The following is a 19,699-nucleotide window of genomic DNA, read 5'->3' on the forward strand; positions in this document are numbered from 1 at the left end:
AAACCTAATTAAAAAGAAAATTAAAGAAACTTTCCTAGCAGTTTCACCATTGAAGAGCCATAACCTACCTCAGATAGAAAAAAGAAGAAACTTTGTTCGTTTTCTGTGTTAATATTCACAGTCCTCTTCCTCTTCTGCATTTCTTCTTCTTCCATCATCATCTTTCTCTCTCTCATTGCGTGCCTTCCAGTCTCAAATGTAGAGACTTTACCCGCAATTCTTTTCATAGAGTGAATAGAAAAATATCCGATTCCTTTATCTCCCCTTTTAAGTCGTTTTATTATTTTTTTATAATAAATTTGGGTCAATCGGGGTCCCAACCCAAATAACTCGACCCCCTAGTGGTTGGGTTATTTAGGTAATTTTTGTTCTTATGGGTGGGTGTTTCCCTTACCCGACCCGAACCTAAATTTCAGTTTCCCGACCCAACCCGAACCACTTTCACCCCTAATTGGTGGGGTTTCAAACCCCACCAAACCATCCCTTTAAAGACGTATTTTCTTATTCCACGGTATGTAGGTGGTTTGACCTACATTTGTGCTGTAGGGGGAATCCGAGTTTCTAATCCCTAGCACTGGAGAGTGTATTACCCTTCCAACACCTCCAGGCTACGTTGACTCCCTTTACGGTATGATCCCGTAAAAAAGAAGCACAAGGTTCTGAAATCCAACTCTAGGGATGCAGTGGAGAAGAAGTTTGTGTATTGAGGGGGATCCTGTCTCTTGTTGGTCTCACTGGAGATGATGATGATAACTATCTCGTGGTATTCGATGTTAGGTCGGAAAATTTTCAGGCAATTCCCTTCCCTGCAGAATGCAGTTATAATTATTATACGGAGCTAATGGAATTAGGTAGGCGAGTTGCTTTAGCTGACCCCGAGGCGACCAATCGCAAGGTTTTGGCTGGCGAAATTAGAGTATGGATATTGGAGGATCTCCATAAGCAAGTTTGGAGGCATAAAGTGGACATCCCGTCTCTTCACTTGGGTGAGACTCTTTCTGTAAAGCCAGATTGTGTTGGCGTCACTCATGCAGGTGAATTGGTGTTTGCACAACCGCTATCTATAGAACCGTTTCACTGTTATGTATACCACGTGACGGATGCTACTCTGAGGAAAATTGAGATACGTGGGTTATATGAACGTGTAAATGCACTGGCTTGTTATTATGATGGCCGTGTGTTGGTCTGTTCTCATGTGGAAAGTGTACAATAGCTAGGAGACCTCCGTATCGACTAGCAAGATGTGCCCCCCTTTATGTATCCAACCATGTAGTTTGTTCAGAAGCTTGTCGGTTCGGAGCGGATGAAAAAGAAGGGGGAATGGATGACAATCTTCTTTGAATATGAAAACTAAAGGCAGGATTTTGTCTCTATGACAAAATAGACGTTTTGGTCCCTGAAACATGCTGCTCACGGCAAGTTCATCCCCAAAAGATTTTCTCTATACTTAGTGGTTCGACCGTTTGAAACGTTTGGACCAATTGGTCCTTCCGTTGGAAAAAACGTTGGTCCCTGGGCAGAAGACCTCTTAGACGCCGTGAGCTTGGTCGCCCACTTCTTCTCCTCTTCTCTTCTCGGTTTCCCGCTCGAAATTCTCCCAATTCTTCTCTTCTCTTCTCGGTTTCCCTGCCTTCTTCCGATTCAGTGGAGAAATTGCCCTAGCCGACCGTGAGATTTCTTTTGAGAAGGCCGATTGTTCTCAAGATTTCTTCCGATTCAGTTTCTTCTCAAGATTTCTTCCGATTCAGCCGGCCGTGAGAAGCTCGAATGTTGCACATTGGGAGCAGGTCAATTCAAATCCCTCTAAGAATCCCAATTGTTGCAATGTAATTCCTTTTGATTATTTAGTTTGGGTGGTTTTGGTTTGTTTTAGGGTTGTTATGAAGTTGAAATCGTGGTTGCTGGTGGTTGCCCTAATCAGCTCCAAATTGCCCCAAATCGATCAAACCTAAATCGCATGGCTATCGGAGAGTCCGAGCCCTAGCCGTGATCGATGAGTGCGGGAACCTTCTTCTTCTCTTCTGCTCACTTTGCTGCAGCTTTATTCCGGATTTGGCTTCAAAGTAACCGTTGATTGCTGTCGCGAGTCCTCGAATCTCACTGCTTTCAATTTCGAGGGAATTTTCGCTATTTCCTTCAATGTGGTTGCCCAATTCTCTGAGTCGAAGATGATGGGGGTAATAATGATTTCCCTCTTTGATTTTAGGGGTGGCATTACAGAAAAGCGAGGTGCCAAGTCATGTGATCTGAACGTCCACCTGCAAGGGAGACAAACAAACCACCGAGCTTCATAATACATGATGGTTTTATGCGCATTTCATATCTGACAAAGCTTGTAAGTACGCTAGACCTAGCTATTGGGTTGGAATCTATTCAATGAAAATAATTATGTCTTTACAACTTAAAATATGTCTTTCTCTCATGATGATAAGCATTTAAAAGAATTACGATAATTTTTTTAATACTTTGTAAGGTTTTGGGATAACTCAGTTCAATGTGGTTGCCCAATTTGGTTGCCCAATTCTCTGAGTCAATGAACTCAGTTCTGAAAATCCCTGCGCGACATTTTGGTTGCCCAATTCTAGTTCAATGTGGTGTTTCTATTTGCTCTTGTTTTTATGGCAGCTGTTCTTTGAAATCTTGAAGAGTGAGTGTACTTAGGTTTGGTGCAACTAAGTCTAGTATGGAGCACGGAATTGTCTCTGTATTCAGGAGTAGGATGAGAATTGAGAAATGGATCACGTTTAGGACAGTTCTCATATGCTTGAGGCTGTGAATCTTAGCACATATGCTTGCGGTTGTGAATTTTGCTGCTAAACTTGGTATCACGTATTTGTATTCTCAGCACATGTGCTTGAGGCTGTGATTTTTGCTACTGAACTTGATATCACATGGACTTAGTAGCACATGAATTTCGCTGCATTTGCTTGGTGCTCTGTTTAGGTACCTGAATTATGCTTGCATGCGGTTGCTTGGTTTGTTGCCGTGCATGTGCTTGGTGCTTGTATTCTCAGCACATGTACTTGTATGTTTAATTTCATGGTCTTGCTTTTTCAGATTATTAGCCCATTTGGAAGCGACATTGAATAGAGACAATACAAGCAGAGAGAGAGAGAGAACAGAGAGGGGAATCACAACAGATATGGGAGGTGAGGGAAGCCATTGGAGTGGGACAAACCAATATGTCCAAAAATCCACGGCTTATTCACCAATTGAAGAATCAGTCAATCTCTATGGGTGTGGAAGGAAGCTCCTATTACAAACATCTACAAAGAAACAAAGCTATGGTAGGCGTTTCCTTATTTGTCCCTTATGGAAAAGAAGTTATCTTACATGTGGATACTTTGAATGGGTTGATAATAAGGAGCAACTTGAAATGCAGCAGACTGCAAGACCCCGGACTGGAGCTTCTTTTACATCGCCGAAGAAACAAGCTTTAAATGGAGAAGATAACATGCTCATGAAGAAGATGAAGAAGAAAATTCAAATGTATGAACATGAAAACAAAATGCTTAAGATTGCATGTGGTGTATTGGTTTTCATCATTGTTTTAGTCTTAGTTTGTGTTGTATAGAGATGACTCTGTTATTGCTAATATAATACAATGTTTGACTTTGCGTGATCTGCTGTTATTATTGCATATTCTGCGTGGCCTTCTGTTATTGTTGCCTGTTATGAATTTTTTCGACAGAATACAGAAGAAAATGCATTTTTCAACAGAATACAAAACAATTTGTATTTTTCAACAGAATACATAACAGAAAGCATTTTTTCAACAGAATACCAAACAATTTGCATTTTTCAACAGAATACATAACAGAAAGCATTTTTTCAATAGATTACCCAACAATTTGCATTTTTCAACATAATACAAAACATAATGCATTTTTTCAACAGAATACATAACAAAATGCATCTTTTTAACATAATACAAAACAAAAACCATTTTTTCAACAGAATACAAAACAATTTGCATTTTTTCAACAGAATACCAAACAATTTGCATTTTTCAACAGAATACAAAACGAAAACCATTTTTTCAATAGAATACAAAACAATTTGCATTTTCCAACATAATAGAAAACATAATGCATTTATCAACAGAATACATAACAGAAAACATTTTATCAACAAAATACATAACAGAATGCATTTATTTAACAGAATACATAATCGAATGCATTTTTTCAATAGAATACATAGTAGAATGCATTTTTACAATAGAATACATAACAAAATGCATTTTTACAACAGAATACATAACATAATGCATTTTTTCAGCAGAATACATAATATAATGCATTTTTCAATAGAATACTCGATGTAATACCATTTTTTCAACATAATACATAACCACAAACATACCACTATTGCTGGTCTTGTTGACATCTAATTATGTGAAACTACAATTAAAACTATACAAACTGCCTATCAGGTCTACTAACTCCTCAAGATCTTCGACTAATGGTGTTTGATCCTTGTAATGAGCTTGAATGAGAAGTTGAAGCCGAAGATGTTGAAGCTGGTGCAAGTCCTCTTAGCCTTATAGGAGGGGGTCTATAAGTATGAGTACTCCAATTGTCTATACCCATCACTGCTGTAGGGAACCTGAATGGAAATGTGCTTGGACTTTGAGATGGATTAAATGGTGTTGGAGGCCTCCAATTAGGACCTTGGTTTGCTAGTATCCCCATTCCTGAGCTAAAAGTCCTTCGTTGAACCTGTAAAAACAAGATTAGTCAATATGTTGGCATCCCTTAATTAAAACAAAATTGCAATACTCAATGTAAGTTCAATCAACCTGAGCAGAAGAATGTGAAGCCGATCGAATGGATCCCAATGAAACAGGTACGCTAGGCTCAAGGATGATAGAGCCTTGAGACCTTACAATGGGGACTGAGGGGTCTACGGGGGCTTCAACCTATCAAAAGAGCAAAATAGCATTTATAAGACACAACCAATTAAATTTATTATAGTTAACATAATAAACAATTGCCAAACCTGTGAATCAGATGCATTAAGGCCCTCGATTGTTCTTCTATTTCCCCTCGTATTTGGAGCATCATTAGTGGCTTCATTCATACATCTTCTAATTTTATGCTCAGCCTCTCCACATCTAGAGTAGTGAATCTCACCATACTTTCTTGTTGTCTTGGACGAGTTGACAGAGTTGCTTGCCTCACCCTCAGATTGCCTTCTCCTTTGCTTAGGCCTTCCAGCTGGTCCTTTAAATGCTGGTGGTTCAATTGGTGGCAGTTCAGTGCGGTGCTAGTCACTTTCACCAGTAATTGGTTCGATGTACGGAACATATGTAGCTCACCGTCGTTCAGTAGAATACCATGAGTGAACATACTTCTCGAGTTCCAAATTATTATAAGCCATGCAAGTAATAGCATGTGCATATGATATCCCAGTTAACTGCCACATTTTACAACTGCAAGTTCCAACACCTAAATCTACCACCTTGCATTTGGGCATTTTTCACACTTGAAATTTGTAACCCTCTGCATCGCCAACCCATTCAGGAGTCCAATATGAACTATCTTTTCTAGACTTGTCTAGCATACTCTGTGCTACTGGACAAATTGGACCCACAAAGCTATTTGCCCTCAATCTATGCTTATTCATCTTCCCCATCAAATAACATCTAATCTCTTCAAGCATCGTAATGATTGGCTTACCTCTGAACTTCACAATCTTCAAGTTAAACTACTCACAAGTATTATTTAGTAGATTATCATTCTTAGGATAATCATTAAACCCAGCTTTGCTCCAAGCGTTAGGATTGAATCTTTTCAGCCATGCCCATGCATCCTCATTCATTCTCTTCATTATCATCATATTATGTTCAAACTCTACCATTGTGGTACTTCTTGTACATTTCCATAGTTGCTTGGTTAGTTCCATGTTCTTGAATTTGCTGTAGAAGTTCCTCCATATGTGCAATACACAATTTCTATGTGGAGCACCAGGACATAATTTCTCCAAAGACAATTTCAAACTCTACAAGAATCTTTATTGTCAAATAATATTCTAGTTTTAGTCAATATTAAAAAATAATAGTTAATTGATAGTTCTGCTGATTTGATATAAAGTTTCAACCATTGTCACTGTACTATCCAATATCCCCAAGCAAATTTCTCAAAAACCAACTCCATGTATCCCTACTTTCTTGCTCAACAACAGCTACTGCAATCACATAGAAATGTTGATTGCCATCTTGAATAACAGCAGATAGTAATTGTCCTCCATAATACCTCTTTAAAAAAACACTCATCCAACCCAATGAGGGGCCTGCATCCTTCTTTAAACCCCTGAACATTTGCATTAAAGCAAATGTACAGCCTATCAAATGTTGGTGGCAGCTCTAAAGTAGGTCTATGTACTGTCAAACCAAATGTAGAATTAGGATTCCACCTCCTAAGTTCCTCACAATAGGTCCACAATTTTTTATATTACAACCTCTCAGATCCCTCTACAATTTTCCTGGCTACTCACATTGCTCTGTATATCTAATAGTCATCTACATGAATATCTCTATATCTTTTAAACCACTCAAAAGCATCATGTGCTGACATTGTCGGGTAAGATCTTAATTCATCAACAAGTTGAGCAGCCAACCACTTCTTACTAGCTTGCTTATTTTTGAACCCCCTAGCACAAGTATGTGGCCCCACGAACTTCTTTATTTTTAAAGTTTTCACCTCATTACTCCAAGAACAAAAGATCTTCCATTTCCACCCTTTCGATCTACACTTTGCCCTAACCCTTTCGTTGTCATTCTTCACAAACTTGAACACCCTTCCTATTGCTATGTTATAATCTATCACAGCTTTCTTGAATATAGTTAAGTTTGTGAATAACATATGTAACTGTAATTGAACCTCCCCAAATGTGGCATTCTCATCAAACTCAGGGTACTTTCTCAACTCCTCTTCACCATTGTCATCATCAGAGATACACTTGTCCACTAACTCTTTTGAAATATAGCCTTCCTCTTCGTCACTGGATATAACCATATCCGCTATTGTGGGTGATAATCTAACAACTATTTCCTCCCCATTTTCAGAATATGATCGATCACCAAGATGCTATTCTTCTTCACCCAAATGACCTTCAACATCGTCATTAACCAAAATGCATTCTTCATCCCAATAAACTCCTGAATCAACATGTTCAGTACCTTCATATTCAAACCGATCCTCCTGCTTATTTACATCATATCCTTCAAGATTATCCTCCTCACCAACCTCATAATCATTCCTTCATAAAACCAAACAATTAGTAAATATAAACCTAATACCAAATAGAAAGCATAAACTCAATAAATTAAAAAATGCACTTTCAATTAATCAAGTAAGGTAAATAAATTAAAAAACTCAAACCAAAACTGCCCAAACAAAAAATCATTAATCAAGTAAGCCCAAAACAATATAGTCGTCCAGTAACCAGTAAAAGCAATGGCGGCTACATCGATTTTGCTAGAGTTAACTTCCAGGTGATTCTTAATTGTTTGCTAGTTCGGGTCTATGGTATTTATTTCATTAGACGACCAATTCTGATCCATTTCTCAATTCTCTTCCTGCTCCTGAATACTGAGGCAACAATAGTTTTTAACGATGAAAAACCGAAAATAGTAGATTGGGAACTATGCCTAATCGAACTAGTATTTGGTTGTGATATTCTTTTTATCCTTTCTCAACTTTGAAAAATGTGCTACATGTCTTCCTTACAAAGAAATTCTGAACTCTCTGCTCTATTCTCTTCATCATTAAGAGGGAACTTGAAAGAAAAGCAGCTGTAATGGGTGGAGGTCATTTTTACGGTAAAGGATTTTCTAGAAACAAAGTTGATAGGTATTCTGTATTTCACTCTTATGTGAACATCTATGTCGTTTCCTGTGAAAGAGAGTCAAGTATTATTCTTAAAAATAATTTATTCTATCAGTAACAACTCTCCCATCTTCGAGTTATCGACTTGGAGTCAGAGCAGCTAATCTCCATGATCTATTCCCCATTCACATTGTCGGGGCTTTGCAGCATTCCATTTCAATGTTTGATGAAGAGGTCACAACATCCTACATCCTACATTCCATTTCAATGCTTCATCAATTTTGTCCCAGAACATTTCAAAAACAAACCAAAACCACCTAAACTAAACAATCGGCTGAAATTACATTGCAACAATCGGGATTCTTAGAGGGATTTGAACTAACCTGCTCCCCATGTGCAACAATTGGGCTTCTCACGGCCGGTTGATTCGGAAGAAATCTTGAGAAGAAATTGAATCGAAAGAAATCTTGAGAACAATCGGCCTTCTCGGAAGAAATCTCACGGCCGGCTGGGGCAATTTCTCCACTGAATCGGAAGAAGGCAAGGAAACCGAGAAGAGAAGAGAAGAATTGGGGGAATTTCGAGCGGGAAACCGAGAAGAGAAGAGGAGAAGAAGGGCGACCAAGCTCACGGCATCTAAGAGGTCTTCTGCCCAGGGACCAACGTTTTTTCCAACAGAAGGACCAATTGGTCCAAACGTTTCAAACGGTCGAACCAATTAGTACAGAGAAAATCTTTCGGGGATGAACTTGCCATGAGCAGCATGTTTCAGGGACCAAAACGTCTATTTTGTCAAATCTATCATGGAAATAATAGAAAGCAGTACGCTCTTTTGGGGATCTCAAGGACGCTCGTTCTCTCACCTTCTTGATTTGTTACCTTAATGTAAGAATTAGATGCTGCAGGACCTTTTAGGAGGAACATCAAGAAAAAAAGGACCAGGCCAAAAAAATTGGATGAACAATTAAAATATAACTCTATCTGATTATGATAAATAATCTCAAGTTAAATACATTGCAGAGCTATAAAATGCATAAAAGGAACAAAAATAAGAGCGGATGGAAAAAGGAAGATTGACAGAATTCGTCGGAGAGGGAGAGGGGCGGTGGGGGGCCCGATTCCGTGCACCACCGCCCCAGACAAGGTCATTGGTTGTCTCAGGGGTCACCAGTGACCTTGTTCGAGACAGTGGTGGCTGAGATTGGAGCCTCCATCGCCCTCTTCCCCCCAGTCGTGCACTATACTCTCTCTCTCTCTAGTGTTCCAATGGTGTCGAGCGAAATGAGCCTGGTCTGCAAATTTGAAAAAAAATTTGAGGGATACCACTGTAAATTGGCTGACTGAGCAATTAAGCAAAAAAAAATGAGTAGGTTTCAAGCAAAAAATTGCTAGCTCACTAAGGGGTTTTCTAACTTAAAAAGTCAACCTCACTTTGATTTATCAAACAAGTTAAATCCTATTACCAGAAAAAAAAAAACAAAAACAAAATTAAGTGCTGAAAATTTAATTTAAGTATTTAATTAGATTAAACAAACATGAAAGTCTTGTTGTAGACTTTGTCTGCCAACAAATAATATATCGTCATATGAAAGAATCTGAATTTGATTTTTCACTTATATTTCTGGATTTCAAACAAACATATAATTGGTAGATTAATTTGCTGACGAATATGCTCAATAAATCGAAGGCTAATGTTGTAAATTTGCGCACACACCCCTTAAATATACGGGTAAATTGCACTGGTGGTCCAAAATGTTTTACAAATGTTTTATTAAGGTCCAAAAAGTTTTTTTCGCTACATGATGGTACAAAATGTTTCAAAATTGTTTCATGATGGTACAAACCGTCAATTAGCCCTAACGCCGTTAACATTTTGCTGACGTGGCGCGTCCTATGTGTCACTTTTATTACGTGGAACCAATCATAGTGCGCCACGTCATTTAAGAGAAAATAAAATTTTAAAAAGTCCAAAAAAATACAAAAAATAAGGGGTTTTTATCTAAAATGACCCATGGTTTGTCCGTTTTGTCAAATCTATCCCATGTTTTTTTTTATCAAATCTATCTCATGGTTTACTTTTTGCATCAAATCTATCCCGGCATTATCTTTTCCGTCAACATCTAACGGTCGTGCTGACGTGGCACGTGGAGAGATAGTGGGCCACACTTGCCACGTCAGTACGGCCGTTAGATGTCGACGGAAAAGATAAAGCCGGGATAGATTTGATGCAAAAAGTAAACCATGAGATAGATTTGATAAAAAAAAAACATGGGCTAGATTTGACAAAACGGACAAACCATGGGTCATTTTAGATAAATACCCCCAAAAAATAATTAAAAAAAATACAAAAAAAGAGTAAAAATTTAGAAAAAAATAAAAATTATTTTAAAATTTTGAAAATTTTATTTTTAAAAAATTTAAAATTTAAAATTTTTTTTAATTTTTTAAAATAATTTTATAAAAATTTTAAAATTTAATATTAAAATTATTTTAAATTTTAAATTAAAAGTTTAAAATTATTTTTAAAAGTTTTTAAAATTTAAAATTATTTTTAAAAGTTTTAAAATTTTAAATATTTTAGAATTATTTTAAATTTTTCGACCACGTCAGCAAGGAGGTGATACGTAGTAGCCACGTCAGCGTCGGCTTAACGACGTCAAGTTCGAGTTGACGGTTTGTACCATCATGAAATAACTTTGAAACATTTTGTACCATCATGTAGCGAAAAAAAACTTTTTGGACCATAATGAAATATTTGTAAAACATTTTGGACCACCAGTACAATTTACCCTAAATATACCGTACATGGCATTTTAGTTTTTAGATTACACTAGTCGACGGGCTCCTATATGGCCGGGTTAGTCAATACTTTTATTCTAATAATATAAGGGTTAATTAAAAAATTCTATATATACGTATATTACTTTCTTTCTTAAATACAAACAAAAATAAAAATTGTTAAAAATAAACGATATGTTTTCAAAATTATTTTGTTTATAAGCAACTGTATATTTTCCGTTGAGGTTTTCATTTTCCCGTTAATTTTTCATTTTTCTTATGTTTTCTATCTATTCTTCATTAGTTTCTTTACAAAATAAAAAATTATAAGGAGGAAAGCATACACGCCGATAGAGGTATGTAATAAAAGTGGAGATTAGTGGGCATAACGTTGTCATGTTGTGACAATTTACTTTTGGTGCAACTGGTTTCGGCGACCTCACTGATATTACCATTGTCGACGGGTAAAAGTAGTTGGTTGTCACCACTAGTAAAGTGATCATCAATTTTTTATCATTCGAGCAGAGCGATCAAAGCTCGTACAAGATCTCGACAAATGTTGTTCATAACTGCATTCTCCTCTTCATCTTCTATAGCATTTCCGTTAAACTTGGTTTTAGAGAAAGGAAATAAAAGATGAAAAGATAATGGTCGGTACGACGTGTTTAATACTTTTTCAGACAAAAAAAAGGATAAATTGTAAATATTTTAATATGGTACAAAAAGATTTTTTTGCTACTTGATGGTACAAAATGTTTCAAAATTGTTTCAGTATAGTACAAACCGTCATCTCGCCATTGACGCCGTTAAGCCGTCCTTTACAAGATCTGTAAATTTTGCACCATCGTGTAACTTACGTAAAACATTTTGTACTATTACACTACAACTTCAAAACATTTTGCACCATCATGTAACGTTTCACAAAAACCGGTTTTGCACCATTAGCATTGGCTTGACGGCGTCAATGGCGAGATAACGGTTTGTACTATACTGAAACAACTTTGAAATATTTTGTACCATCAAGTAGTAAAAAAAACTTTTTGTACCGTATTGAAACATTTGTAAAACTTTTTGGACCACCAGTGCAATTTACCCGAAAAAAAACAAAAAATCTTTTTAACTTTCGAGTATACCAAGTGATTGTTAATTGAAGACAAATGTCTTAAAATTATTTTTTGATATTAGACTCTTGAGTTACATAGTTGATTTCTGGACTTACGCGCTTCTATGTCATGGCACCATAATTTTCTCTCATTTGTCTTAGTTTTATTAGTGATCAATAAAAATGTCACGCAATTGAGAAAGGTTCCGTCCTACTTTGCACCTTCAGAAGAGTTATCTCAGCTTATATATATATATATATATACATATAGGTACCAGGTAGTGATTTTTATAAATTTGCTAAAACAAATTATGTTATAACTGTTAGTAGTCGAATTAATGTTTAAATTCACAGGCCGAAGAGCAGGTGAGTGAAAGTACTGATTTGGGCAAATAGGTCATGTAATGTTTCCAGTGATCGCTTCAACAATTATATATTGTACATAAACTTAACCATTTAACACGCCCGTTGTACGGATATTTACATTTTTATCTTTTAATTTGATTTGTCAATTAAAATTTAAAAACGCTCTTCAATAACAACGAAAGTAAAGCATGCACAATTTGTTCTATCATGTGACTCATATCTTAATAATAGAGAAGTGAAATATGATAATACTTACACAATTTTTTCCACTCCTTTTTCTCCTTCTTCATATAGCATCGCTTATACAACCCTAGCAAGTAGTTCTTCAAAAGACGTATATAGTATATAGAACGTTCTCATTGATCAAACGGAAAATTCTCATGAGAGTAGTCTAATTTATACAAACAATTTGGTAATTTTTACCATTTGTTTGAAATGACAGAAACGGAGGGGAGGGGATCACAAATTAATACTTTAAAATTGAGGAACTCCAAACAAAATCCCTATCCTCCCCAATAACCTCCTTTATCATTGCCACCATTTTGCTCAATCCAAGTAAAAAATTAAATTAAACTTAAATATTAGAGATTATATAATTATTTCTTTTAATGTTAGTATCCTTTTCTTTGTTTTTCTTATGAGTCCTGACATAGAAGTTCCTGTAGAAGCTGATGAAAGAGGATGGGAGAAGAACAGAGTTGGCATGCACTTGAAGCAAAATTTCATTTATCGAAAGATCAGAGAACGAGGATAATAGAGCCGCAAACACTGCGATACAACAGATCACTCGTTACTACTACATGTTGGTTACAGCAGTCTTGGAGCTGAGAGTAGCAGTCGGAGCTGATGATTTTTGGGAGAGAGCCCTTGATATTGCCCTTATGGTGTTTGGCGTAGTCCGGCAACAACCTCCAAAGAGCGACGCCCCTGCCTCCCGCCACTTCCCCACATACGAGATGAAATCCTCGTCCGCCGTCCCAGTCGTGGGCTGCAGCCACAAGAAGAAACGATAAGTCAGTCAACCTCTTTTAGTTCCAATCACATTGCATTTAGCACCAGTCAGTAATAGACCGTGAAATGCCCTTTGACACAATTGGAGAGTGCAATGAAAGGCTATGTTAAAGGCTAGGTTAGACCGAGAAAAACTGGAATATTAAGTTGGGCAAACCGTCTTCAGTCCCCCATTATTGAACTGAGTTTTTCAGGCATAATCTTTCTGACCATAGATTGGTCATAGGTAAGATTGATTAATGCCCAAAAGAGGATAGCCTGATTTCGGATTAGAGATGAGTGCGAAGCAAAAGCACGTAAAGAATTTCAACTTAAGCCGATAAACTTACCACCCACTCTTTCCGCTCAGGGTCATAGGTCTCACCACTGTTTGGGTATATGAGCACCGGTTTGGACGTAACCTGAAAGATTTATAAGGGGAAATTTATAAGGAGGTATTACTGTAAAAGAGGCAGTTGGTAACAATAGACACACAAATTGCATATGCGGCTTCATCTTCTGCAAATGTGTAACATCAGCTATCAGTCATTCTAGAAATATCTGACTCAGTGCAAAAGCGGGCAGATGGGTATCAACAACTTCAATAAAATGAAGGCCAAAGGCAGCAAAGAAGGTGGTTTTCTCATTCCATCTTTTCTCGTATGAACAATTTTTTTTTTTGAAAGACCAGAAGTACCAGTTATCTGCTAAAGAATTATTTCCAAAAGTTGCTCTTATTTTAGTGAAGGGCACAGGTCAGTTTAGTTTTCATAAATTAACGAGGCCAACTGGATCCTCTAAGCTTCTCTCCAAAATGCATAATAAGCAATTGATCTGTTAAATAGAAAAGTCCTACTGAAATAGTAAATTATATTCTGTTTTTGAACATACGCTCTATTTCATTAGTTTTCTGCATAAAGCCCTACCGTGAAACTTTTCTTATCATTAAGAGATGGGTTTTCATAGGGCAAGTTTTGAGGACCATACCTTTCGAATTGAAGAGATCAGTCCATGAATGTAACGAGGAGGGGTACAGTTTATACCCACAGCTACAACTTGCCTGTATGATTCCGCAACCAATGCACATTCAGATATTGGGTCGCCACTAACCACGTTGATTCCATCCTTGGAATTGAATGAGAACCATGCCGGGACCTTTATATTTTCTTCCTCAAGAAGCTCAGCATAAGCCTGTAATTCGACACCATAGAATAAAGAATCAGAATGATGTCCCTAAATTATAAAAAATAGGCAACAGGATGTCCGCAAAGAAAATAAGCTGATACTTTCTTTTAGCAGCATAGTAATGGTTCATTTATTCTAAATGCTGCTCATAATCTCAATTTCGGTAATTAAACCACTATATTGTACATCTAAACAGAAGGTCATATCAAAAACATAAGTTGATTCTGCTACCATTTTAATAAATCCCACATAGTGCAACCATAAGCCAATAGTTCACAAGCTAAATGACAGGTTCAGTTATACCTGAGCTTCTAACTTATTTGGAATAGTTTCAAATGCAAGTAGATCAGGTCCAGCATCAGCCAGAATCTGCAGCCTTCTCCGATGAAATTCCTTCAATGTTTCCAAAGAAACGGCATCCCCATAGTTCCCACTGTTGTCAGAATCAAGGAGAGTACAAAGAACAGAAAACCATCACATTAGCTCAGCATTTCATAATCGAATAAACTTCACTATGTGACCTTGTAGGCTTGGGGTACCTATATTCGGAACCATCCGCCAAATAAGCTCCATAACTTCCAATGGACGCAGCAACTAAGATAGGACATCTAGATAATCTCTCGTTTTCAGCGAAATCCATGGAATCTTTGATACATTTCTCCCTATAAATCTCCTTGGCCTCCAGTGCAATCTCAACACTTTTCCGAAGCAAAGCTTCAGATTCTTCTCTAGACAGGCCCTTGGCCTCAAATCCCTGAATTGTGGCCTGTCTCATAAACAAAACAACACTGTCAGCTGTTATGTTTTTGCAGATCATATTACAGGTAGAGACAGACAATCTTACCTGATATGATGCAGTTATTATTATATTAGCTCCTGCATCGAGGTAATCCAAGTGTACCTGCAATGTTTGAGCAAACCAATGATTCAATATTATGGTACATCTGTGACCGAGTTCATGAAAATTCTAGCAATTCTATGTGCACCTTAAAGCCTTACATATAATTCACATTTCATAAAAAAATTTGCCTACCGTTGCATGTTTTTCATACATGTAATTCTGGATGGGCACTCCCATCAGTTCTTTCAACATCCAAAATAAGTGAAAGGAAAAGAACAAAACACAGGTATATTATTTTCTCCAAAGATAAACTTCAATTCCAAAACCGTTTAATCTGCTTCATCAGAAACATTCTCAACAAATAAGGTGTACTTCATCAGATATAACACGTAATCTGCTTCACCAGAATGTTACAAGTTCTCATAAATATTAATAATCCATAAATAAAACATATCCACTTTGCAGTTAACTGACCATACATTACAAAGCATAGGAATTTATTCTGATTCTCGATATTCTATATTCCCAATGAAAGTCAAGACTGAATAAAGCCAGCAGCTCCATAAACTTTTGTAGGGATCACGGATCCTACTTCCAACTACACGAGGCAATTTGAAATTTTTACTCTGTCTTTCATAAATGTTATCTTTAGGATTATTCAATTGTCACACTGATATTGTGGCAGGAAAGGGACAACAACCTGAAGAATAATATATAAGATTCTTCAACCGCTTATAAAAGTAAATAAGTGCATCAGATTTTGTATAAATAATATTTCTTTGCATGAAAAAGGACAGGTACCAATGAAGTTCCAAAAGAATCCATAAACAAGAGGATAAGTTCAACAGACACTCGTCATCCCACGTCACTCTGGGGAAGAGTTTCCCATTAAGTGTTACATATATATCATATAATTGAATAAACACTGAGTGCGGACATAGAGCATAAGACCACATGATTCCACAGAGCCTATTAACCATCTCTCCCCTCCACCATAGTATTATACATCAATACATATCTGCCCCTCAAAAGAACGCATGAAAGTAGGAAGAGATAAGCGTCCATGAGATCTCAAGGAGAAGACCAAAAAAAAAGAGGAAAAAGCTAAGGCCAACTGCATACTGTAGGGAGCTAAACTATGGCCCTACACCAATCAAACCGTTCATACACTTCTCTACTAAGCCAGAACTTTGAGATGATGGGCCTCCCGTCACAAGTTTAGTTCTCCTATAAACGATATGATCAATTGGCTTATTGACATCAAAGTGGAAACCTTTCCTCTGCTCTAATATTCAATACAATCATATTAAGCTACACCCGGGAATGTTGCATACAAAACACACTGCAACATCTGGCATGCAAGAAGAAGCAGAGTATATTATTAATATTTTTGTCTTTTTTGTTATGTTTGCTATTATCTATGTTTTGTTGGGTCTTGTGTTGTCGCTTTCAGTCTTTGGCTGGTTCTTGCAAAATGCCAACTACCCAAAAATGCTGTCAACTCCAGCATCGGACCTTCTTCATAACACAGTATCCAGCGATAAGGACAGCTATAGATGGAATGACATAAAAGCCACGAGAAAAGATCGATTTTTCGAGCTCAACCGCTCACTCTCGGAGGAACGACTTTCGACCCTTTTCCGACGCCACTGAATTCCAACCACTGATCGTCGAACACGATGAAATTCTATGGCAGAAGGGCAAGACTAAGCTAAAGTTAACAGGATGCAATTAAAAGAAACCTCCGCACAAGATCATTTAATCTAGCAGAATAATTGGAGCTGTGGGTTCAGTGACGACAGGGCAAGCCGGAACACCAGCACACAGTGCCCAGTGATTAGTATAAAGTGAAGCAACAGCTAAACGACCAGAGAGTATTAATTTGAAACACGACCCAATTTTTTTTAAAAGAATAATTAAAAAAAAAAAAACAAAGAACAGCAGGGAAGGATGTGGGGGAGAGAAGAATACCCTTCGGACGAGCTGGGGAGAGGTGACGATGCATTTGGCGCTCCAGAGGGGATCGTTGAGGTTAGCACCGTGGCGCTCGAGCTCGGTGGCGAAGCCTCCGTCGATGACGGCGCAGCCGCCGCATTGCTTCAGGAAATCAGCCATGAAGGACGGCGAGGCAGTGTCTAAGGTGCCGAGTCCCATCGGTTGAGGCCCGGGGTGTTTGCCCTTCAAGGCTTGAACGGATATGCCGGAGAGAAAGAGGGAGAAGGGGCTTTTAAGAGTGACAATGCTCTTGCTCTGGCTCTATCTCTGATGTATCGCTTTGTCGGAGAACAGGTGTAGTTGAAGAAGAGAAGATGAACGAACCAACCTGGACATCGGCTTCCAAATTTATAGGGGGAAAGGGGGCCCTGAAATTATACTCATGCCCCTCGTCGAGCTAATCACGTAATATAATGAAATATAAATTATAATAATAATTAATAAAATATATAAATACCTTCCACAAAATATAAAATTTAAACTTCTTGATTATCAGGATGTGATGAGGTACGTCACTATTCTGCATCATCTTAAGTTGTCTCATTGTCGTTTGCGTATGGGAAAGTAATTTGGAGTTGTTTGCTTATGGGAAAGTAACTTGGAGTGAGGTAATCTATTCCGAATTACTGGTAATCTGACATTTAAATTACTTGCGTCCACACGTTACCTAGTTCGGTTGCATGGTCTCACTGGAATCCGCGTTGCTTTTGTAATCTACATTGGCATTCAAGCGACAATTCGCGGTTGCGTAGAGGATGGGTGCGGATGTGGATTACCAGTGGAGTGGTAATCTCTTAAAGGAAGAGTTTTCGTGGATTGCCCCACCACCGTTGGCTGACGTTATTACATATTTAAAATAGGAATTTGCAAAAATTAGATAATTATAAATATTTTTTAGAATAAATAAAAATTAATTAAATATAAAAGTATTTCTACTCAAAAATTATTATTTATGTAGTTAAATAAAATACTTATTTAAATATTTTTTATTAAATTAAAATTTCATATATTAAAATAATTATGGTATATTGCACCGTAAAACCTAACGTTTACAGATATTATTATATCTATTCCAACGTCGATTTTTTGCCTTAAGTATCCCAACGTTGCTAATTTGATGTCACCATTTAGTCCCAGAAGATAGTTGGCGAAACAAAAATAGTAACATTGTAATACATGTGGCAAAAAAATGACTATGGGATAGATTTAAGAATATCCGTCAACGTTATGGTATATGATGCAATAAATCCAAATAATTAATATTAATTTAAAAATAATTTGTTTAATTATTACAAAAATAAGTATCTTTTCATTTAAAAATGATTATTAATATTAAATTTTACATTTTACATTGATAATTAAATAAAATTTAACATATTAAAAAGTAATTTAATTAATAAGCAAACATAATTAATATTAATGCGGTTGCAACTTCCTGAAATATCTCGTTCTCCAATACATGAAACTAATGGTGGATTCTATTTCATTTTATATTTGTTATCTTTTCATCAGTTCATTCGTCTCTCTTTTTGTTCCTCACTCACGTGTCTCGTGCTGCTCCATGTGTCCGTCTACTAGACATGGCAAGTGATACAACTACATGCGACACAGACAATGACAAGTATTAAAAAAAAAATATATATATATATATATATATACGACATATAAGATAATATCCCAACCAAAGAAAAAGGATAAATAAAAATAAAAAAGGGATCAAGTGGCTTATTTCAGATGTCGATATACTCCCTCCCTCGGCAAAGGGATACGAGGAGAAGACCGGGTTTGGTACGATCATAATTAAAATTAAGCGCTTTTGAAATTATTTTCATTACTGAAACTTCTCGTAGTTTTATAATTAACTAATTTTTCTCTTGTAATTATCTCTATATAGGCTAGAAGTCATCGAAAACTATCATTAAAAAGAACAAAGAAAAGAAAACAGTTTGTCGAGGTAATTATTGGCTAGAGTTGGATGTGGCATGTGGGTGTAGAGGTAGAGCGTACGAAGTTGCTTTCAGCTCTTTCCCATATATCAACACTAGACAAATTCAACTGCGCTAAGCGCAAAAAAAAAAAAAAAACAAAAGAGAGAGAAATTATTAGGAAAAAAAAAGGAAAATAAGAGGGGAGCTGGGCGAGAAAAATAGACTATGATCGGGCTGTTGGCCCCAAGATTACTAAAAATAGAGAGTTAGCGATAGAGAGGAAAGTGAATAAGTGTACTTGAAAGTTATTTGATGAAATTATTAAAATTTTTAAATATAATAATTATAATTAATTAGAAAAAATGTATCATGAGTATTTTAAAAAATAAAATGTGACACAAAAAATCTATACTAATAGTATAGATGTAGTTCATAAGCCGAGTCACGTTTTTTACATGGCAAAGTCAATCATTTTATTACGCTCTGTATACTATACATATATATTTATATATGTAAGCTTAATTAGTATAAGATATTTGTACAGACGGCTAGTCGTACACTTTTATTAGATTTTAATTAGTATAAGATATTTGTAATCGAAAAAGGTGTATTTGTACTGATTAATAATCTGTTATTGAGTAACAATTAAGTGATAAATGCAAACGAATTAATCTAATATAAT

The 19,699-nt window shown here is 36.6% G+C and overlaps 1 protein-coding gene across 1 annotated transcript; it reads right to left on the reverse strand.

Annotated features, from left to right (window-relative positions):
- Positions 1-12,776: 12,776 nt before the first annotated feature.
- LOC116208634 (homocysteine S-methyltransferase 2-like) lies at positions 12,777-17,428 on the reverse strand. The gene is made up of 7 exons (XM_031542167.1): positions 17,066-17,428; positions 15,098-15,154; positions 14,793-15,019; positions 14,557-14,686; positions 14,056-14,259; positions 13,419-13,490; positions 12,777-13,066 (listed from the first exon to the last, which is right to left on the reverse strand). Exons 1-7 carry the CDS (start codon positions 17,246-17,248, stop codon positions 12,875-12,877), a joined length of 1,065 nt encoding a protein of 354 aa, XP_031398027.1. The 5' UTR covers positions 17,249-17,428; the 3' UTR covers positions 12,777-12,874.
- Between the last annotated feature and the right edge of the window lie 2,271 nt (positions 17,429-19,699).

This window comes from Punica granatum, chromosome 5 (assembly GCF_007655135.1).
Source record: "Punica granatum isolate Tunisia-2019 chromosome 5, ASM765513v2, whole genome shotgun sequence".
NCBI classification, from domain to species: Eukaryota; Viridiplantae; Streptophyta; class Magnoliopsida; order Myrtales; family Lythraceae; genus Punica; species Punica granatum.